Source organism: Lethenteron reissneri, unplaced genomic scaffold (assembly GCF_015708825.2).
Source record: "Lethenteron reissneri isolate LAM-NWPU_2019-01 unplaced genomic scaffold, ASM1570882v1 scaffold_1452, whole genome shotgun sequence".
Lineage (NCBI taxonomy): Eukaryota > Metazoa > Chordata > Hyperoartia > Petromyzontiformes > Petromyzontidae > Lethenteron > Lethenteron reissneri.
Window position 1 is genome coordinate 13,891 of NW_026891171.1, and position 18,594 is coordinate 32,484.

Sequence of the window (18,594 nt, forward strand, 5' to 3'; positions counted from 1 at the left end):
AGTTTTACCCGGGCCCGCTCACCATCATGAAGGTCCTTAATGATCGTGAGCAGAGGGTCAGGGACTCCGAAAGCACGAAGAACAACCCAGAGCCCAGGCCTACTGATGGTATCATAGGCCTTGACCAGGTCAATAAAGCAGAGATGTAGGTCTTTTTGGAATTCCCTACACCTCTGCTGTAGCAGACGGACAGAAAATATGGCATCTGTGCAGGACCGCCCTTTCCTGAAACCGCATTGGGGCTCCGCAAGCCTCTCCTCAGCGTGCCTAGCAAGGCGATGTTGAATAATCCTTGCCAGGACCTTACCCGGCACACTGAGGAGTGAGATGCCCCTGTAGTTGTTACAGTCGGTACGGTCCCCCTTCTTAAAGAGGGGAACCACCAGGGCATCCTTCCAGTCCTGCGGAACCCGTCCAGTGGTCCAGACTGTTGTTATGATGTCATATAGGGCAGTCTGTGCACAAACGCCACCCTCCCTCAGCATTTCGCTTGGGAGATCATCTCTGCCCGATGCCTTCCCTGGTCTCAGACTCCGGATCGCCCTCAGTACTTCCTTACACACACACACACACTTACACACACACACTTACACACACTTACACACACTTACTTACACACACTTACACACACTTACACACACACACACTTACACACACACACTTACACACACTTACACACACACACTTACACACACTTACACACACTTACACACACACACACACACTTACACACACTTACACACACACACTTACACACACTTACACACACTTACACACACTTACACACTTACACACACTTACACACACTTACACACTACACAACACTTACACACACTACACACACACAACTTACAACACACTTACACACACACACTTACACACATTACACACACTTACACACACTTACACACTTACACACACCTACACACACTTACACACACTTAGACCACACTTCCACACACACACTTACACACACTTACACACACACACTTACACACACTTACACACACACACCTTACACACACTTACACACACACACTTACACACACACTTACTTACACACACTCACACACACTTACCACACCTACACACTTACACACACTTACACACACACACTTACACACACCTACACACACACTTACACACACACTTACACACACACACACACACACACACACACTTACACACACTTACACACACCTACACACCTACACACACACTTACACACATACACACTTACACACACTTACTTACACACTTACACACACTTACATACACCTACCTACACACTTACACACACACACTTACACACACTTACACACTCACACTTACACACACACACTTACACACACTTACACACACACACTTACACACACACACTTACACACACTTACACACACACACTTACACACACACACTTACACACACTTACTTACACACTTACACACACTTACACACACTTACACACTTACACACACACACTTACACACACTTACACACACTTACACACACACACTTACACACACTTACACACACTTACACACACACACTTACTCACACACACTTACACACACACACTTACACATACACACTTACACACACTTACACACACACACTTACTTACACACACTCACACACACTTACACACACCTACACACTTACACACACACACTTACACACACTTACACACACTTAGACACACTTACACACACACACTTACACACACTTACACACACTTACACACACTTACACACACACAACAACAACAACAACAACCGCCATTCGCCACTAAGTGGCGGTGACGTCACCACGATGCTTGTGCCAGGCCAAGTGCACCTTGAGGCCACGTGAAGTGTCGAAAGCCCGCTGGCAGGAGGTCACGGGGCAGACCCAGCAGGTGCCACGGGTCGACTGACCGAGATGACCGAGATGACTGGCTGATGCACCACCTGTGCCCCCTACTGTGCCAACTTGCTGTGCTTTAGCCACCCGGCGCTCCGCTCGTTGTTGTGAGCGTCGCTCCTCAGCCCTCCGTTGTTGTTGGAGGGCGACTGCCTCCAACTGCCCAGTAGCGTCCTTCACGAGCCTCCTCCACTGAGGCCGATCTTGACACCGCTGGTACCAGTCATCGGCAAGTCCACTCAGCTCCACGTCCTCCTGTACCACATCACTCCATCTCTTCTCCAGCCCGTGCCGCGCCCGTCTAGCCCCCTCGATCCGGCCGAACAAAAGCTGTTTAGGCATGCGGTGGCTGGGCATGCGGGCTACATGACCCAGCCAACGCAGCCTTGCCTGCCGGAGGAGCTCACTGATGGGACTTTGCCCAGATCTTTCAAGGATTTGTGAGCTCCTCACACAATCCAGCCTGGTTAAACCCAGGATGGATCGTAGGCAGGCCAGCCTAAATGTTTCCAACCGGCGAAGATGCTCCACCAGGGGGGTCCACGTCTCGCAAGCGTAGAGAAGGGAGGGAATGACCGTGGCCGAGAAGACCTGAAGCTTCGTGCGGAGCGACAGACCAGGTAGCTTCCACACAGCGTTACGCAACCGATGAAAAGATATTGCCGCTCGACTGATTCGGAGTGAGACCTCTGCTGATAGACTGGAGCCGGTCATAAGCACACTGCCCAGGTATGGGAAACTCTCCACTCTCTCCACAACTGCCCCATCACCAATTGGGAGTTGTGGGGGTGGAGTGTCCGATGGTACAAAATACCCAGGCAGGTGCTTAGTTTTGGTGGGGCTGATGGTAAGGCCCCACCTCTTAGTGGCACGCTCCAGTCTCAGCAGCAGCGTCTCCAACTCCTCCTCTGAGTGAGCAGCTATTACCAAATCATCGGCATACATAACGTGGTTGACCAATAGGGAGCCATCCCTTGATCGCACCCGGGCGTCGATCAGCCTCCCATTATATCTGTACCAGATGGAAATTCGCCCGGTACAGCTATCGAAGGCTTCACGAACTACGTGGTCAAAATAGATGTTAAATCATGTGGGAGCCAGAGGACATCCCTGTCGCACCCCAAGGTGTACAGGTAATGGCTCTGACTCCTGGCCACATAGTTTTACCCGGGCCCGCTCACCATCATGAAGGTCCTTCATGATCGTGAGCAGAGGGTCAGGGACTCCGAAAGCACGAAGAACAACCCAGAGCCCAGGCCTACTGATGGTATCATAGGCCTTGACCAGGTCAATAAAGCAGAGATGTAGGTCTTGTTGGAATTCCCTACACCTCTGCTGTAGCAGACGGACAGAAAATATGGCATCTGTGCAGGACCGCCCTTTCCTGAAACCGCATTGGGGCTCCGCAAGCCTCTCCTCAGCGTGCCTAGCAAGGCGATGTTGAATAATCCTTGCCAGGACCTTTCCCGGCACACTGAGGAGTGAGATGCCCCTGTAGTTGTTACAGTCGGTGCGGTCCCCCAGGTTACCTTTGTAACCTGTGAAGGCTGTTAATGAATAGAGTGCCTCTACTCCACGTGTCTCCGAGTCAGTCACTACACATGGACACCATTAGCAGTGGACACCAAACTTAGCAGACACAGCGCTAATCCCCACACAACGAACACACACACACACAGAGACACACACACAGACACACACACAGAGACACACACACAGACACACACACAGAGACACACACACATAACACACACACAGACACACACACATAGACACACAGACACACACACATAGCACAGACACACACACATAGACACACAGACATAGACACACACACACACATAGACACACACACACACACATAGACACACGCACAATAGACACACACACACAGACACACACACAATAGACACACACACACAGACACACACACACAGACACACACAGACACACACACACACAGAAACACACACACATAGACACACACACATAGACACACACACATAGACACACACAGACACAGACACACACACACAAGAGACACACACACACACAGAAACACACACACATAGACACACACACATAGACACACACACACAGACACACACAGACACACACAGACACACACACACAAGAGACACACACACAAGAGACACACACACACACAGAAACACACACACATAGACACACACACACAGACACACACACAATAGACACACACACACAGACACACACACAATAGACACACACACACAGACACACACAGACACAGATACACACACACAAGAGACACACACACACACAGAAACACACACACATAGACACACACACATAGACACACACACACCATTGTACAATGCACAACACAGACAATCAGTGAGAATCACACTCACACACGGTGACGCTCACACACGGTGACACGCACGGTGAGCGTGGGGGTGAGCTTGGGGGTGAGCGTGGGGGTGAGCGTGGGGGTGAGCGGCGTGTGTCTCACCGTGCGGCCCTGCAGGCTGGGCGGGGTGGACGTGTACACCATGGACGGAAAGGCCCTCCTGTCCAGCGTCTGCATGCCCTGCGAGACCGTGCGTACAGACAGCCAGACAGTTAGACAGCCCGAAAGACAGACAGTCAGCCCGACAGACAGACAGCCCGATAGCCTGACAGACAGCCAGACAGACAGACAGCCCGATAGACAGACAGACAGCCCGACAGACAGACAGCCCGACAGACAGACAGCCCGACAGACAGACAGCCCGACAGCCCGACAGACAGACAGACAGCCCAATAGACAGACAGCCTGACAGACAGACAGCCTGACAGACAGCTCGATAGACAGACAGCCTTACAGACAGACAGACAGCCTGACAGACAGACAGCCCGACAGACAGACAGCCCGACAGACAGACAGACAGCCCGATAGACAGCCCGACAGACAGACAAACAGCCCGATAGACAGACAGACAGCCTGACAGACAGACAGCCTGACAGACAGCCCGATAGACAGACAGCCTGACAGACAGACAGCCTGACAGACAGACAGCCCGACAGACAGCCCGACAGACAGACAAACAGAGAGCCAGACAGACAGACAGACAGCCCGACAGACAGCTTGACAGCCAGACAGACAGACAGCCCGACAGACAGCCCGACAGACAGACAGACAAACAGAGAGCCAGACAGACAGACAGCCCGACAGACAGCCAGACAGACAGACAGACGGCGCCCTACGTGTGTGTGGGGGGGGGGGGCCGTACCCACGCTCCGTGGCTGAACTCGTCGCGGCGTTGCCGGCACGACCCCGCGGCACTCCGCTCCGCCGGCGGGTTGCTCACCGCCAACCGTCGGGGCGCGGACAAAGTGCCGGCCGAGCCCCCCACCCCCCCGCCGGCTCCGTACGGCCCGCCGGCGGCGCCGGCGGGGGGGGGGGCGCGACAGGGAGGAGGAGGAGGCGGCGTGGCGGCGAGGCAGCGAGGTGAAGCCGTCCGGGTAGGGGGCCCCCCCCGCCGGCGCCACGGAGCTGGGCAGCGTCTGGGTGGACGCCATGCTGCGGGGGATGGAGGGGTTCAGTGCTCCTCGCTCGAGGTGTCACGGCGACAGGCCGCACCGCCCAGTGCCGCGGGGCTCACGGCCACGCGGGGCCAACCCCCCCCCCCCGTCCTCCTCCTCCCCTCCACCTCCCATCTTCACCCCCCCGCCTCCTCCACTCCCTGTCACCAATCCTCTGCCTCTACCCCCCCCTCAACTCTCTCACCAATACTTGAGCTGCTCCCCCCCCACCCCTCCTCTACCCCCCCCCCCACCGCACCCGGCGTCTCCCTCACCTCCAGCGCTCTCCCTCCTGCTGCTGCTGCTGCGAGCGCATCATCCACTTCTCCAGCTGCGCCAGGGAGCCGCGCCGCTCCCTCTCCAGCGCCAGCACCGACGCCGCCCTGTAGCCAAACCCGTCCCGGTTGAGCGCCGACAGGCCGCTGCTGCTGCCGGCAAGCCCCGTCCCGCCCGTGCTGTGCCGCTGCAGCTGCGGCTGCTGCTGCTGCTGCGGCCTCCCCCTCCTCCTTCGCCGCTCGCCGTGTGAGTGAGCGCGTGAGTGAGTGGAGTGAGTGAGTGCGTGAGTGGAGTGAGTCAGTGAGTGAGTAGAGTGAGTGAGTGAGTGGAGTGAGTGAGTGGAGTGAGTGAGTGGAGTGAGTAGAGTGAGTGAGTGAGTGGAGTGAGTGAGTGCGTGAGTGGAGTGAGTGAGTGGAGTGAGTGCGTGAGTGGAGTGAGTCAGTGAGTGAGTAGAGTGAGTGAGTGGAGTGAGTGAGTGGAGTGAGTGAGTAGAGTGAGTGAGTGGAGTGAGTGAGTGCGTGAGTGGAGTGAGTCAGTGAGTGAGTCGAGTGAGTGAGTGCGTGAACGCGTGAGTGAGTGGAGTGAGTGAGTGCGTGAGTGGAGTGAGTCAGTGAGTGAGTAGAGTGAGTGAGTGAGTGGAGTGAGTCAGTGAGTGAGTAGAGTGAGTGAGTGGAGTGAGTGAGTGGAGTGAGTGGAGTGAGTGAGTGAAGTGAGTGAGTGGAGTATGAGTGAGTGGAGTATGAGTGAGTGTATGAGTGAGTGAGTGTATGAGTGAGTGAGTGAGTGTATGAGTGAGTGAGTGTATGAGTGAGTGTATGAGTGAGTGAGTGTACGAGTGAGTGAGTGAGTGGTGTGTGAGTGAGTGAAGTGAGTGGAGTGAGTGAGTGAGTGGAGTATGAGTGAGTGTATGAGTGAGTGAGTAGTGAGTGTATGGGTGAGTGCATGAGTGAGTAGTGAGTGAGTGAGTGGTGAGTGTATGAGTGGTGAGTGAGTGTGTGTATGAGTGAGTGAATGGTGAGTGTATGACTGAGTGAGTGAAGTGAGTGAGTGGAGTGAGTGAGTGGAGTATGAGTGAGTGTATGAGTGAGTGAATGAGTGAGTGAGTGGTGTATGAGTGAGTGTATGAGTGAGTGAGTGTACGAGTGAGTGAGTGGTGTGTGAGTGAGTGGTGTATGAGTGAGTGAGTGAGTGTATGAGTGAGTGTATGAGTGTGTAAGTGAGTGAATGGTGAGTGTATGACTGAGTGAGTGAGTGGAGTGAGTGAGTGGAGTGAGTGGAGTGAGTGAGTGAAGTGAGTGAGTGAGTGGAGTATGAGTGGGTGTATGAGTGAGTGAGTGAGTGTATGAGTGAGTGTATGAGTGTGTAAGTGAGTGAGTGGTGAGTGAGTAGTGAGTGTATGAGTGAGTGAGTAGTGAGTGTATGGGTGAGTGCATGAGTGAGTAGTGAGTGAGTGAGTGGTGAGTGTATGACTGACTGAGTGAGTGAGTGGAGTGAGTGAGTGGAGTGAGTGGAGTGAGTGAGTGAGTGAAGTGAGTGAGTGGAGTATGAGTGAGTGTATGAGTGAGTGAGTGTATGAGTGAGTGAGTGAGTATGAGTGAGTGAGTGTATGAGTGAGTGAGTGAGTGTATGAGTGAGTGAGTGGTGTATGAGTGAGTGAGTGTATGAGTGAGTGTACGAGTGTGTAAGTGAGTGAATGGTGAGTGAGTAGTGAGTGTATGGGTGAGTGCATGAGTAGTGAGTGAGTGGTGAGTGTATAAGTGGTGAGTGAGTGTGTGTATGAGTGAGTGTATGAGTGAGTGAGTGGTGAGTGAGTGTACGTGTGAGTGAGTGGAGTGAGTGAGTGGAGTGAGTGAGTGAGTGGAGTGAGTGAGTGGAGTGAGTGAGTGGAGTGAAGTGAGCGAGTGGAGTGAGTGGAGTGAGTGGAGTGAGTGAGTGGAGTGAGTGAGTGAGTGGAGTGAGTGGAGTGAGTGAGTGGAGTGGAGTGAGTGAGTGGAGTGGAGTGAGTGAGTGGGGGGAGAGTCGGGGGAGAGTGGGGGGAGTGGTGGGGGGAGAGTGGGGGAAGTGGTGGGGGGAGAGTGGGGGGAGTGGTGGGGGGAGAGTGGGGGGAGAGTGGGGGGAGAGTGGGGGGAGAGTGGGGGAGAGTGGGGGGAGAGTGGGGAGAGTGGGGGGAGAGTGGGGGGAGAGTGGGGGGAGTGGGGGGGGGAGAGTGGGGGGAGAGGGGGGGGAGGGCGGGGGGAGTGGTGGGGGGAGAGTGGGGGGAGTGGGGGGGGAGAGTGGGGGGAGAGTGGGGGGAGAGTGGGGGGAGAGTGGGGGGAGAGTGGGGGAGAGTGGGGGAGAGTGGGGGGAGAGTGGGGGGAGTGGTGGGGGGAGAGTGGGGGGAGTGGTGGGGGGAGAGTGGGGGGAGAGTGGGGGGAGAGTGGGGGGAGAGTGGGGGAGAGTGGGGGGAGAGTGGGGAGAGTGGGGGAGAGTCGGGGGAGAGTGGGGGGAGTGGTGGGGGGAGAGTGGGGGGAGTGGTGGGGGGAGAGTGGGGGGAGTGGTGGGGGGAGAGTGGGGGGAGTGGTGGGGGGAGAGTGGGGGAGAGTGGGGGAGGGGGAGAGTGGGGGAGAGTGGGGGAGAGTGGGGGAGAGTGGGGGAGAGTGGTGGGAGAGTGGGAGAGTGTGGGGGAGAGTGGGGAGAGTGGGGGAGGAGTGGGGTGGGGTGGACGAGTGGGGGGTGGTGGTGTGGTGGGTGGTGGGTGTGTGGTGTGGTAGGTGGTGTGGTAGGTGGTGTGGTGGTGTGGTGGGTGGTGTGGTGGTGGTGTGTGGTGTGTGGTGCGGTGTGGTGGTGGTGGTGCGGTGTGGTGGGTAGTGTGGTGGGTGGTGTGGTGTGGTGGTGTGGTGGGTGGTGTGTGGTGTGGTGGGTGGTGTGGTCTGATGGGTGGTGTGGTGGGTGGTGTGGTGTGTGGTGTGGTGTGGTGGGTGGGTGGTGTGGTAGGTGGTGTGGTAGGTGGTGTGGTGGGTGGTGTGGTGGGTGGTGTGGTGTGTGGTGTGGTGTGGTGGGTGGTGTGGTGGGTGGTGTGGTGTGGTGGGTGGTGTGGTGTGGTGGGTGGTGTGGTGTGGTGGGTGGTGGGTGAGTGACGAGGTGGGTGGGTGGGGTGGTGGTGATTAAATGGTAAAAAATGTTTTACATTTTTATATTTTTTTAAATCTTACATCAACTTGAATTTAGCACGACAGCGGGTATCGCGTCGAGATAAACAAAAAGTCCGTAACGCTGCCGTGTAAAGGGTTATAATCTTCACTTTAAGGACCTCCACCGGGCCGCACCGAAGCCTACGGCCTCGCCTAGTTGCCCCGGCCGACGGGAGCCGCGCCTTGGCCGGCAGAAGCCTGTAGGCCGGAAGACCCCCCCCCCCTCCCCTCCTTCACGGGAATTTTTTTTTTCTCTAATCGGCGCGCATTTGTGTGTGGAAGCTTTGCGACGCTCGTGCATTGCGATTATTTATTTTACCTTCAGTTCAGCTCGAGAGAGAGAGACGGGGGGGCCGAGAGAAAAGTTGCCAAAGTCGTCGGAGGTCTCAGCAAGTCCGCGGCGATTTGATCTTTTTTATAACAATCAGCTGACAAGCCCGCGGGAACCGGATCCCTATCTCCTCACATGGGCCCATGTTAAGCAATAGGGAACCGGTTCCCATAGAAAGTCTATGGGACAATGTTAAGAGATAGGGAACCGGTTCCCATAGAAAGTCTATGGGACAATGTTAAGCAATAGGGAACCGGTTCCCATAGAAAGTCTATGGGACAATGTTAAGAGATAGGGAACCGGTTCCCTTAGAAAGTCTATGGGACAATGTTAAGCAATAGGGAACCGGTTCCCATAGAAAGTCTATGGGACAATGTTAAGAGATAGGGAACCGGTTCCCATAGAAAGTCTATGGGACAATTTCGATTTAAAGCTTTCGTGACTGCAGGGATTCATCGTCTTGGTTCTTTCGGTAAAGTCACGTAGAAGGGAAGTAATACAATGATAAAAATAAAAAAATAATAAAATAATTCTCACGACAATCATTGGAAGGACGTAATAAACCATTTCGGATCTTAACTGATTGTGTTCACGTTTACGGTGACTTTCAGACCGCGTTCCACTCACTGGCATTGTATTCTCCGCAAGGAATGGATTCTTTGCTCCGCTGCAAGTTTCCTGCCACTACTCACCCATTGACACGACGGTCAATGGTACAGTGTATAATAACAAATAGAATAACATTTATATGCTTAATACAATGTTCAAAGTAATACATAGTATCGTAATGGTATAGTGAATATATAGCAGTGTGATACACATTAGGGTGGGTAGAATAATACATAGTGTTATATTAAAATGTATAAGATGGTTTATAGCAATACAGTATATAATTAAATGTTGGGTTTGTCTATGTCAGTATATAGTACGGTGTAGATTCGTGTGATGTAAGAGAATAAAGTTTAGATGGAAGCATATTACAGTGATACCTCGGTTCACGAACGCTTCTGTTCACGAACAACTCGGTTCACGAACAGAAAAGTTCATAAAAATATGCTCCGGTTCACGAACTCCGCTTCGGTTCACGAACAGGAGCCGTGGCTATTTTTATGCTAATTCCAGGCTGTCACGTGGTCGTGACTTCCTGTAGGAAGATCGTGGAGAGAAGAAGAGACGCAGAAAGAAGTACTGTGAGTACTGTGAAGACACTTTCAGTGACTTTTTGCTTTTTGGTGTGCTTTTTAGCACATACAGTACTGTACTACTGTACTGTACAATACTGTACTTACTGTATTGTACAGTTCACCCGTTTGAGTGCTGAAGTCATCTTAAGCAAGGTTAGTGTTCTCTCTTTATACATTACTATACTGTACAGTACTAATGTGTATTGTAATTTGTTTCATATTTTTGTGCTTCAAACACCAAAAAAAAATGTCAGAACGGATTAACCGGATTTACATTGAACCCTGTGGGAAAATGTGCCTCGGTTCACGACCAATTCGGTTCGCGACCAGAGTCAGTTCACGAATTAAGTTCGTGAACCGATGTATCACTGTATATAAATTTTTACGACGTAGAATTGTATTACTTACTGTTAGTAACTCAGCTTATTGTAGAGTATAGTTAGTATACTGATGATACTATGTAGTTTATACTTTAGTTGTTTACGTGGTTTAGTTACTGCAGCTACATACTATTAACATTCCTTCCTTTTATTAATGTTACCCCTATCCCTTTGATACTGCTAATCCTGCATAATGCACGGGCATAATGACTTTAAACACCCCGCCAAATCTCCTACGCATTTCACAAGTAGTACTAATCGCATATCTGCATGTCCCATAAATATGCTAAATTCCCCTTGATATGCAAATTATTTTGTCAAGACGCTCTTCGCCCCTCCATCCCAGCTTAAATAGACGCGCCAAGCCTGGGGTGTGTCATTCAGACGCTGTCTTCTCGACAGACCTGTTCTCCACCTGAGGACGGCTGCTTGCGTTGTGGCCGAAACGTCGTGAGAATTATTTTATTGTTTTATTTTTATTATTTTATTATTTCCATTCTACGTGACTTTACCGAAAGAACCAAGAAGACGGTCGGTGCCAGTTAAAAGGCAATGAGCGTAGAAGTGCAGTACAACACCGAATTGTGCTGTACTGCCCTCTGCTGCCTAACGCCATGTCTGTATTTGCTGAAGTATCAACTGTAAAGCATTAAAAACCCCACTCATCCTTGGGTTAAGTCGTACCATCTCATTGGTGGTGCAGGCCTGCGATCCAACGCCTTGCAGGCAAGGGTTTGTGGCCAGCGCAGAGATTTGTTAGATCCCGCCCCTCTGCGCAGTAGCCAGCAGATGGCAGTGCGGCAGTGTTGGTGAGACCCGTTATGTGTGTACCTTGTAACTGTTATACTGGTAGGAACCTCCTGGTTACACCAGCCCACAGGAGATTATTGTGTCCGTCGTGCAGGGAGGAGCTGGGTAGGGAGGGAGGGGAGGGGCTGGGTGGGGAGGGGCTGGTCACCCCGTGGTGCCCTTATAAAACTCGACGTTTAACCTACTCACGCCAGCTTGTGCCCGGCCTCACAGTCGGGCATATTTGCGGAATACACCACGCCGCCGTTGACCCTGCAGGCCATTGAGCGAGCAACCCACCGTGTTCCTACCAGCTCCCTCCGCAGCAGGACGAGGTGTTCGTGAACATCTTTGATGGGTTTCCTCTGGGCACTCCAGTTTCCTCCCAACACGGAAGCCCAACCGCCCCCCCCCCTTCTTCGTAAAATGAAATTGGCCAGGACCCTTTCTGAAAAAGTGGTACTGAGACCCGTTGAGGCTTTACCGGATAAACAAGTGACATTGTTTTAATTATAACACACAACTCCGGCGGTACTCCGTTAACGAAACCCGTCAGTCAATATTTTTGAATACCGCCCTACTTATCAGAAACAAGCTTACTTTGTTTAACACACCAGTGACCGCATAGCTGTACCTTCCAGGGTTGCAGTCTTCCCATCTTAGCCCCTCCCCAACCTCTTGCTAAAGACCCCAACCAATGTCCTTGTGCACTCCTCGGATCTCTTTCCACCCACGCAGTGTGGCTTATCTTGCAGTCGGTCCCAGCAATCTCATCATCTCGGTCTCCTCTCAAAGCTCTTCCCCCCAATCGTCCTCCGTTGCATCAGAGTATTTGTGTCTTCTGATGTCCCTCGGTAGGTGTACCGCCTAACTCCATTTCAGTCGCAGTATTCTCACTTCAAAAATTGCATTTCTGAATCTCTTGGTTTTTTATTCTCAAATAATGTCTTGATTGGTCCCCTTTGTTTCATTCAAAGTCGTCCATATTACATTGCTCTCTGGTACTCTTGTACATTGCTTATTCTTCAGGAAGGGGCCACGTTTTCTGGCGTGGTACAATGCAATCGTGCGTGAGTTCAACTCCCTGCCGTGTTGCTGTTTGGTTCAACTGCGGCGCGCGTGTTCCATGTCGCGTCCCACGTTCTTTGCTCCAGCAGAAGCGCCCGGCACGTTGGGAGCAAAACAGAATCTGAATATTTATCCTGGAGGAATCCAATGAGCCATGAAGCTAGGAACATGACATCACCGCGCAAGCGTGGCACAAGAAATAAAACGTTCTGTCAAGCTACTGACGACACGAACACCCGAAGCACATCGAAGAAGCTACTCGGCACACACAACCGCAAGAACAAACGCAGGATTCATATACGGGTTTCCGTTTATTTTATTTTTTTAAACCCCCCCTTTCCCTCCGTGATATTTCGCCCTCAAAAGTCCCCCTGCATAAATAACCGACGACGATGGGGGGGGGGGGGGAAGAGTTGTGTACGGAACCATCAATCCCGCTACATTTCACAGCTCAGTGAGAGCAGTGGTGAGGGGAGAACAGGTCCCTGGTAGAGAGGACCCTGGACCCCAATCTCTACTGCCCTTCTAAGGGCTGTAGAGATTGGTGAGACCGGTGGCGAGGGGAGAACAGGTCCCTGGTAGAGAGGACCCTGGACCCCAATCTCTACTGCCCTTCTAAGGGCTGTAGAGATTGGTGAGACCAGTGGCGAGGGGAGAACAGGTCCCTGGTAGAGAGGACCCTGGACCCCAATCTCTACTGCCCTTCTAAGGGCTGTAGAGATTGGTGAGACCGGTGGCGAGGGGAGAACAGGTCCCTGGTAGAGAGGACCCTGGACCCCAATCTCTACTGCCCTTCTAAGGGCTGTAGAGATTGGTGAGACCGGTGGTGAGGGGAGAACAGGTCCCTGGTAGAGAGGACCCTGGACCCCAATCTCTACTGCCCTTCTAAGAGACCCACGAACCAGGTCGGGTCAGGTAGCCTCCCCTAGGTCCCAGCCGGAGGACGATAGGTTAGCGGGTGACGGGTGTTAGGTCCCGCAGAGTCCGGAGGCCGCACCTCCCCAGGTAGCGGGTCCGTTATACCCCTTGTGTGTGTGTGTGTGTGCTAGGGACCGTGTCGAGAAAAGACTATAAACATTGTGTTGCCTCGCAGAAGTTTACACGACAATAACAACAACACCACAGACGTAGGCGACGCGAGCGCCTTTCCACGCGCAGCCGAGCGAGTTACTTGGCCATACTTGACCACACTGGCCAAGAAGAGCAGCAACACGGGGGAGGGTGTGGCACTGCCCACTGCCGCCCACCAAAAACAAAGATTCCCCGTATAGCATCAACAGACTGTTGGGGCAAGTGCGAGCCCCAATTTGAAGGCCGGAACAGCACACGGTGGGGGTGGGTGGCTAGGTTCCCCCCTCCCTCCCCCGTATCCGTAGCTCTGTCGCCGCTCGATGGCTACCAGCGGTTCATTAGAACCGCGTCTCTCTTCTCGCTGGTGGCGGCAATTGATCACGCGCCCTCAGTCACGTGCTTGTGCGGCGCTGCACAAGCAGCAAATGGCAAAAACCTCGACACGTTCGTCATTGACACCGCCCCTCAAGTGACAAAACAAACACATTTCGAGCAGCGCTCTTCCTCGTAGCGGTGTGACCTCTCACCAGCTCTGCAGTGCCGTAAACATCCGCTACGAAGAAGGGGCCATTGCCCAAAGACTCAGCATTGCCACCCACAGACTCAGCACTGCCACCCATAGACCATCATCCCAACAATCATTATCATTAGCCCAACCACCATCATCATCACCACAACAACCATCATCACCACCATCCCAACAACCATCATCATCATCACCACAACAATCATCACCATAACCACCACCACAACCACCATCATCATCATCACCATCACCACCACAACCACCACCATCATCATCATCACCAAAACCACCATCATCATCACCACCAAAACCACCATCAGCAGGTTATGATGGTGAATAGGTAATGATGATAATGGTGGTGAGGCGGAGCTGGTGAGGAGGGTACCGTGACGCTGGCAGTGTGTAGCAGCGCGCTGGGTGAAGGCGGGGATGTCTGTAACTACGATGATGGTGGCGGTGAGGAGCTGGTGAGGAGCTGGTGAGGAGCTGGTGAGGAGGGTGATGTCTGGGTGCCGTCGCAGGAAAGTTGAGATCAGTGAGCTGATGTCGCAGGGGGAGGCTCCCAGCGTCTGAGACACACGGGGAGAGACACACGGGGAGAGACACACGGGGAGAGACACACGGGGAGAGACACACGGGGAGAGACACACGGGGAGAGACACACGGGGAGAGACACACGGGGAGAGACACACGGGGAGAGACACACGGGGAGAGACACACGGGGAGAGACACACGGGGAATCACTCGTTTATTTAGAGCCAATACCTCACGTCACCCCACGTGACCCCACGTGACCCCCACGTTGACCCCCCACGTGACCAGGGAGAGAAAGACAGGAACATTGAGGACGCGAGGGACTTCCAGCTGGTGCTGCCCTGCACGTGACCCCCACGTGACCCCGTGTGACCCCACCAGGGAGAGAAAGACAAGAACATGGAGGACGTGAGGGACTTCCAGCTGGTTCCACAACAAAACGTGGACGTGGCACGATCTCGCCATGGCCATCAAGAGGGACAGCCGCAAGGCACTGCTGGCACAAGTGGGGGGGGGGGGGGGCACGGTGGGTGGGTGGGCACGGGTGGGTTGGTTGGTGGGTTAGTGGGCAGGATGGGTGGGGATCGAGAGTGGAGGTTGGTGGGAGTCTCCCCATGTGTCTCTCTCTCTCTCTCCCGCGTGTCTCTCTCTCTCCCCGCGTGTCTCTCTCTCTCCCGCGTGTCTCTCTCTCTCTCCCCGCGTGTCTCTCTCTCTCCTCCCGCGTGTCTCTCCTCTCCCCGCGTGTCTCTCTCTCTCCCGCGTGTCTCTCTCTCCCCGGTGCTCTCTCTCCCCGCGGTCTCTCTCTCTCTCCCGCGTGTCTCTCTCTCTCTCCTCCCGCGTGTCTCTCCTCCCCCGCGTGTCTCTCTCTCTCTCCCCGCGTGTCTCTCTCTCTCCCCGCGTGTCTCTCTCTCTCCCGCGTGTCTCTCTCTCTCCCCACGTGTCTCTCTCTCCCCGCGTGTCTCTCTTCTCCCCGCGTGTCTCTCTCTTCCTCCCGCGTGTCTCTCTCTCTTCCTCCCGCGTGTCTCTCTTCTCCCCGCGTGTCTCTCTCTCTCTCCCCCGCGTGTCTCTCTCTCTCCTCCCGCGTGTCTCTCTCTCTCCCCGCGTGTCTCTCTCTCTCTCCCGCGTGTCTCTCTCTCTCCCCGCGTGTCTCTCTCTCTCCCCGCGTGTCTCTCTCTCCCCGCGTGTCTCTTCTCCCCGCGTGTCTCTCTCTCTCCCCGCGTGTCTCTCTCTCTCTATCCCCGCGTGTCTCTCTCTCTCTCTCCCGCGTGTCTCTCTCTCTCTCCCCGCGTGTCTCTCTCTCTCCCGCGTGTCTCTCTCTCTCTTCCCCGCGTGTCTCTCTCTCTCTCCCGCGGTCTCTCTCTCTCTCCCCCGCGTGTCTCTCTCTCTCTCTCTCCCCGCGTGTCTCTCTCTTCCCGCGTGTCTCTCTCTCTCCCGCGGTCTCTCTCTCTCTCTCCCGCGTGTCTCTCTCTCTCTCCCGCGTGTCTCTCTCTCTCTCCCGCGTGTCTCTTCTCTCTCTCCCCGTGTCTCTCTCTCTCCCCGCGTGTCTTCTCTCTCTCCCCGCGTGTCTCTCTCTATCTCTCCCCGCGGTCTCTCTCTCTCTCCCCCCGCGTGTCTCTCTCTCTCTCTCTCTCCCCGCGTGTCTCTCTCTCTCCCCGCGTCCCTCCGTGGCTCTCCCCGCGTGTCTCTCTCCCCGTGTCTCTCCCCGTGGGGAGATGAGAGGGAGGGGGGGAGATGGGGGGGGGGATGAGAGGGAGGGGGGGGGATGAGAGGGAGATGAGTGGTGGTGGTGGTGCTGTGTGGTGGCGGTGGTGCTGTGTGGTGGTGGTGGTGGTGCGTGGTGGTGGTGGTGGTTGTGGTGGTTGTGGTGGTGCTGCGTGGTGGTGGTGGTGCTGTGTGGTGGTGCTGCGTGGTGGTGGTTGTGGTGTGTGGTGGTGGTGCTGCGTGGTGGTGGTTGTGGTGCTGTGTGGTGGTGGTGGTGGTGCTGCGTGGTGGTGGTGCTGTGTGGTGGTGGTGGTGCTGTGTGGTACTGTGTGGTGGTGGTGCTGTGTGGTGGTGGTGCTGTGTGGTGCTGTGTGGTGGTGGTGCTGTGTGGTGCTGTGTGGTGCTGTGTGGTGGTCAGGGTTGCGATTTCCGCATGGAAAATGCGGAAGGAGGGTTCAAATTTTCCCGCATTTTTGCTAAAGTCAACCGCAAACGGTGGAAAGACTACTCCTATGACCGCGCGCTTTTAACAACACGTTAATGCGTTCTATTGGAAAGGATACATGCAAGGCCCAGCATCACGTAGGGCTTTGAGTTACTGATTGGAATGAATATATGATTTCCGCATTTCCGCACAAGAACCACATACTTTATTCAAATGCGGAGCCGTGATTACGAGCACATGTACTTTCACTTCTTCGCATTCTTCCAGCGCTTCATGTCGTCTTCGGCGTGAAAGATGCTGAGTTTTGGCTTGTCGCGGGCGCAAACTATAAGCGCGTTCAACTGCTTGCACGAGAGGAGCAACCACTCCTCGGGCTTGATGTTGTTTTGCAGAGAGAAAGCCCTCTCACAGCCGACCGACCTGTGCGCCAAAGTTTAATCGTTAGCAGTAAAGTGTATATATTCGCAGGAGGTATAAAGTAGCTACGACAGAGGCAAATGAGCGTACGCTGGACGAGGATATTACCTGAGCGGAAACGCGTGTGTATCTGAGCGTATCGAAAACAGCGTGGGTATCTGAGCGCTTGGCCAAAATTACCAGTGGATTTCCCAACGCGCTGCAATCTGAGCGACGATGAATAGTTTTGCATATCGACAGAATATGAATAAAGAAAATGCTACAGTTTTTTGTTTTTCCTTTGTCGCTACGAGTACTGCGAGGGCTCCGAATGGCAGACGCTAGGAGACATCATGGGGCTGGGCAAAAGGGCCTGAGCACAGCGCCGGGGGTTGCGTCGATCCGGAAAGATGCAACCGTAGGGATTCCTATCGGCGACAAACATGTCAACGGTGGCGTCGTGTACTTGTGGCAAGTGTGCTTCATCGACGGCATCGACAAGTACTTCGACGCACAAGAGCTCGCGGCTCTCATTGATTTTTTCACAGTTCGTGCGCACCAACAACGCTGTCTGAATGCAGGAATCCATAGTTCATATATACATATCGTTTTTTCCAGAAGTCAGCAGAGCCAAATGGGCATACGCAAGATATGTGCGCCAACCGCGCGAGTACGGCACCGAGAAAGGTGGGAATCGAAGTCACGATTTGCGGAAGTCTTCACAGGAATCACCGCAAATTGCGGAAATTTGTGCGGAAGAGGGTCACAGAAACTACCGCAAAATGCGGTCGAAAACAGCATGTTTGCGGAAATTGGTGCGGAAATCGCAACCCTGGTGGTGGTGGTGGTGCTGTGTGGTGGTGGTGGTGGTGCTGTGTGGTGGTGGTGGTGGTGCTGTGTGGTGGTGGTGCTGTGTGGTGGTGCTGTGTGGTGGTGGTGGTGGTGCTGTGTGGTGGTGGTGGTGCTGTGTGGTGGTGGTGGTGCTGTGTGGTGGTGGTGGTGCTGTGTGGTGGTGGTGGTGGTGCTGTGTGGTGGTGGTGGTGGTGCTGTGTGGTGGTGGTGCTGTGGTGGTGTGTGGTGGTGGTGCTGTGTGGTGGTGGTGGTGGTGCTGTGTGGTGGTGCTGTGGTGGTGGTGGTGGTGCTGTGTGGTGGTGGTGCTGTGTGGTGGTGGTGCTGTGTGGTGCTGTGTGGTGGTGGTGGTGGTGCTGTGTGTGTGGTGGTGGTGGTGCTGTGTGGTGGTGGTGGTGCTGTGTGGGTGGTGGTCGGTGGTGCTGT

At 54.1% G+C, this 18,594-nt stretch overlaps 1 protein-coding gene across 1 annotated transcript; it reads right to left on the bottom strand.

Annotated features, from left to right (window-relative positions):
• Window positions 1-3,490: 3,490 nt before the first annotated feature.
• On the bottom strand, window positions 3,491-12,236 carry LOC133362354 (uncharacterized). The gene is made up of 5 exons (XM_061581279.1): window positions 12,213-12,236; window positions 5,724-5,935; window positions 5,157-5,446; window positions 4,402-4,474; window positions 3,491-3,497 (listed from the first exon to the last, which is right to left on the bottom strand). The coding sequence occupies exons 1-5, from the start codon at window positions 12,234-12,236 to the stop codon at window positions 3,491-3,493; spliced, it is 606 nt and encodes a 201-aa protein (XP_061437263.1).
• Window positions 12,237-18,594: the final 6,358 nt, after the last annotated feature.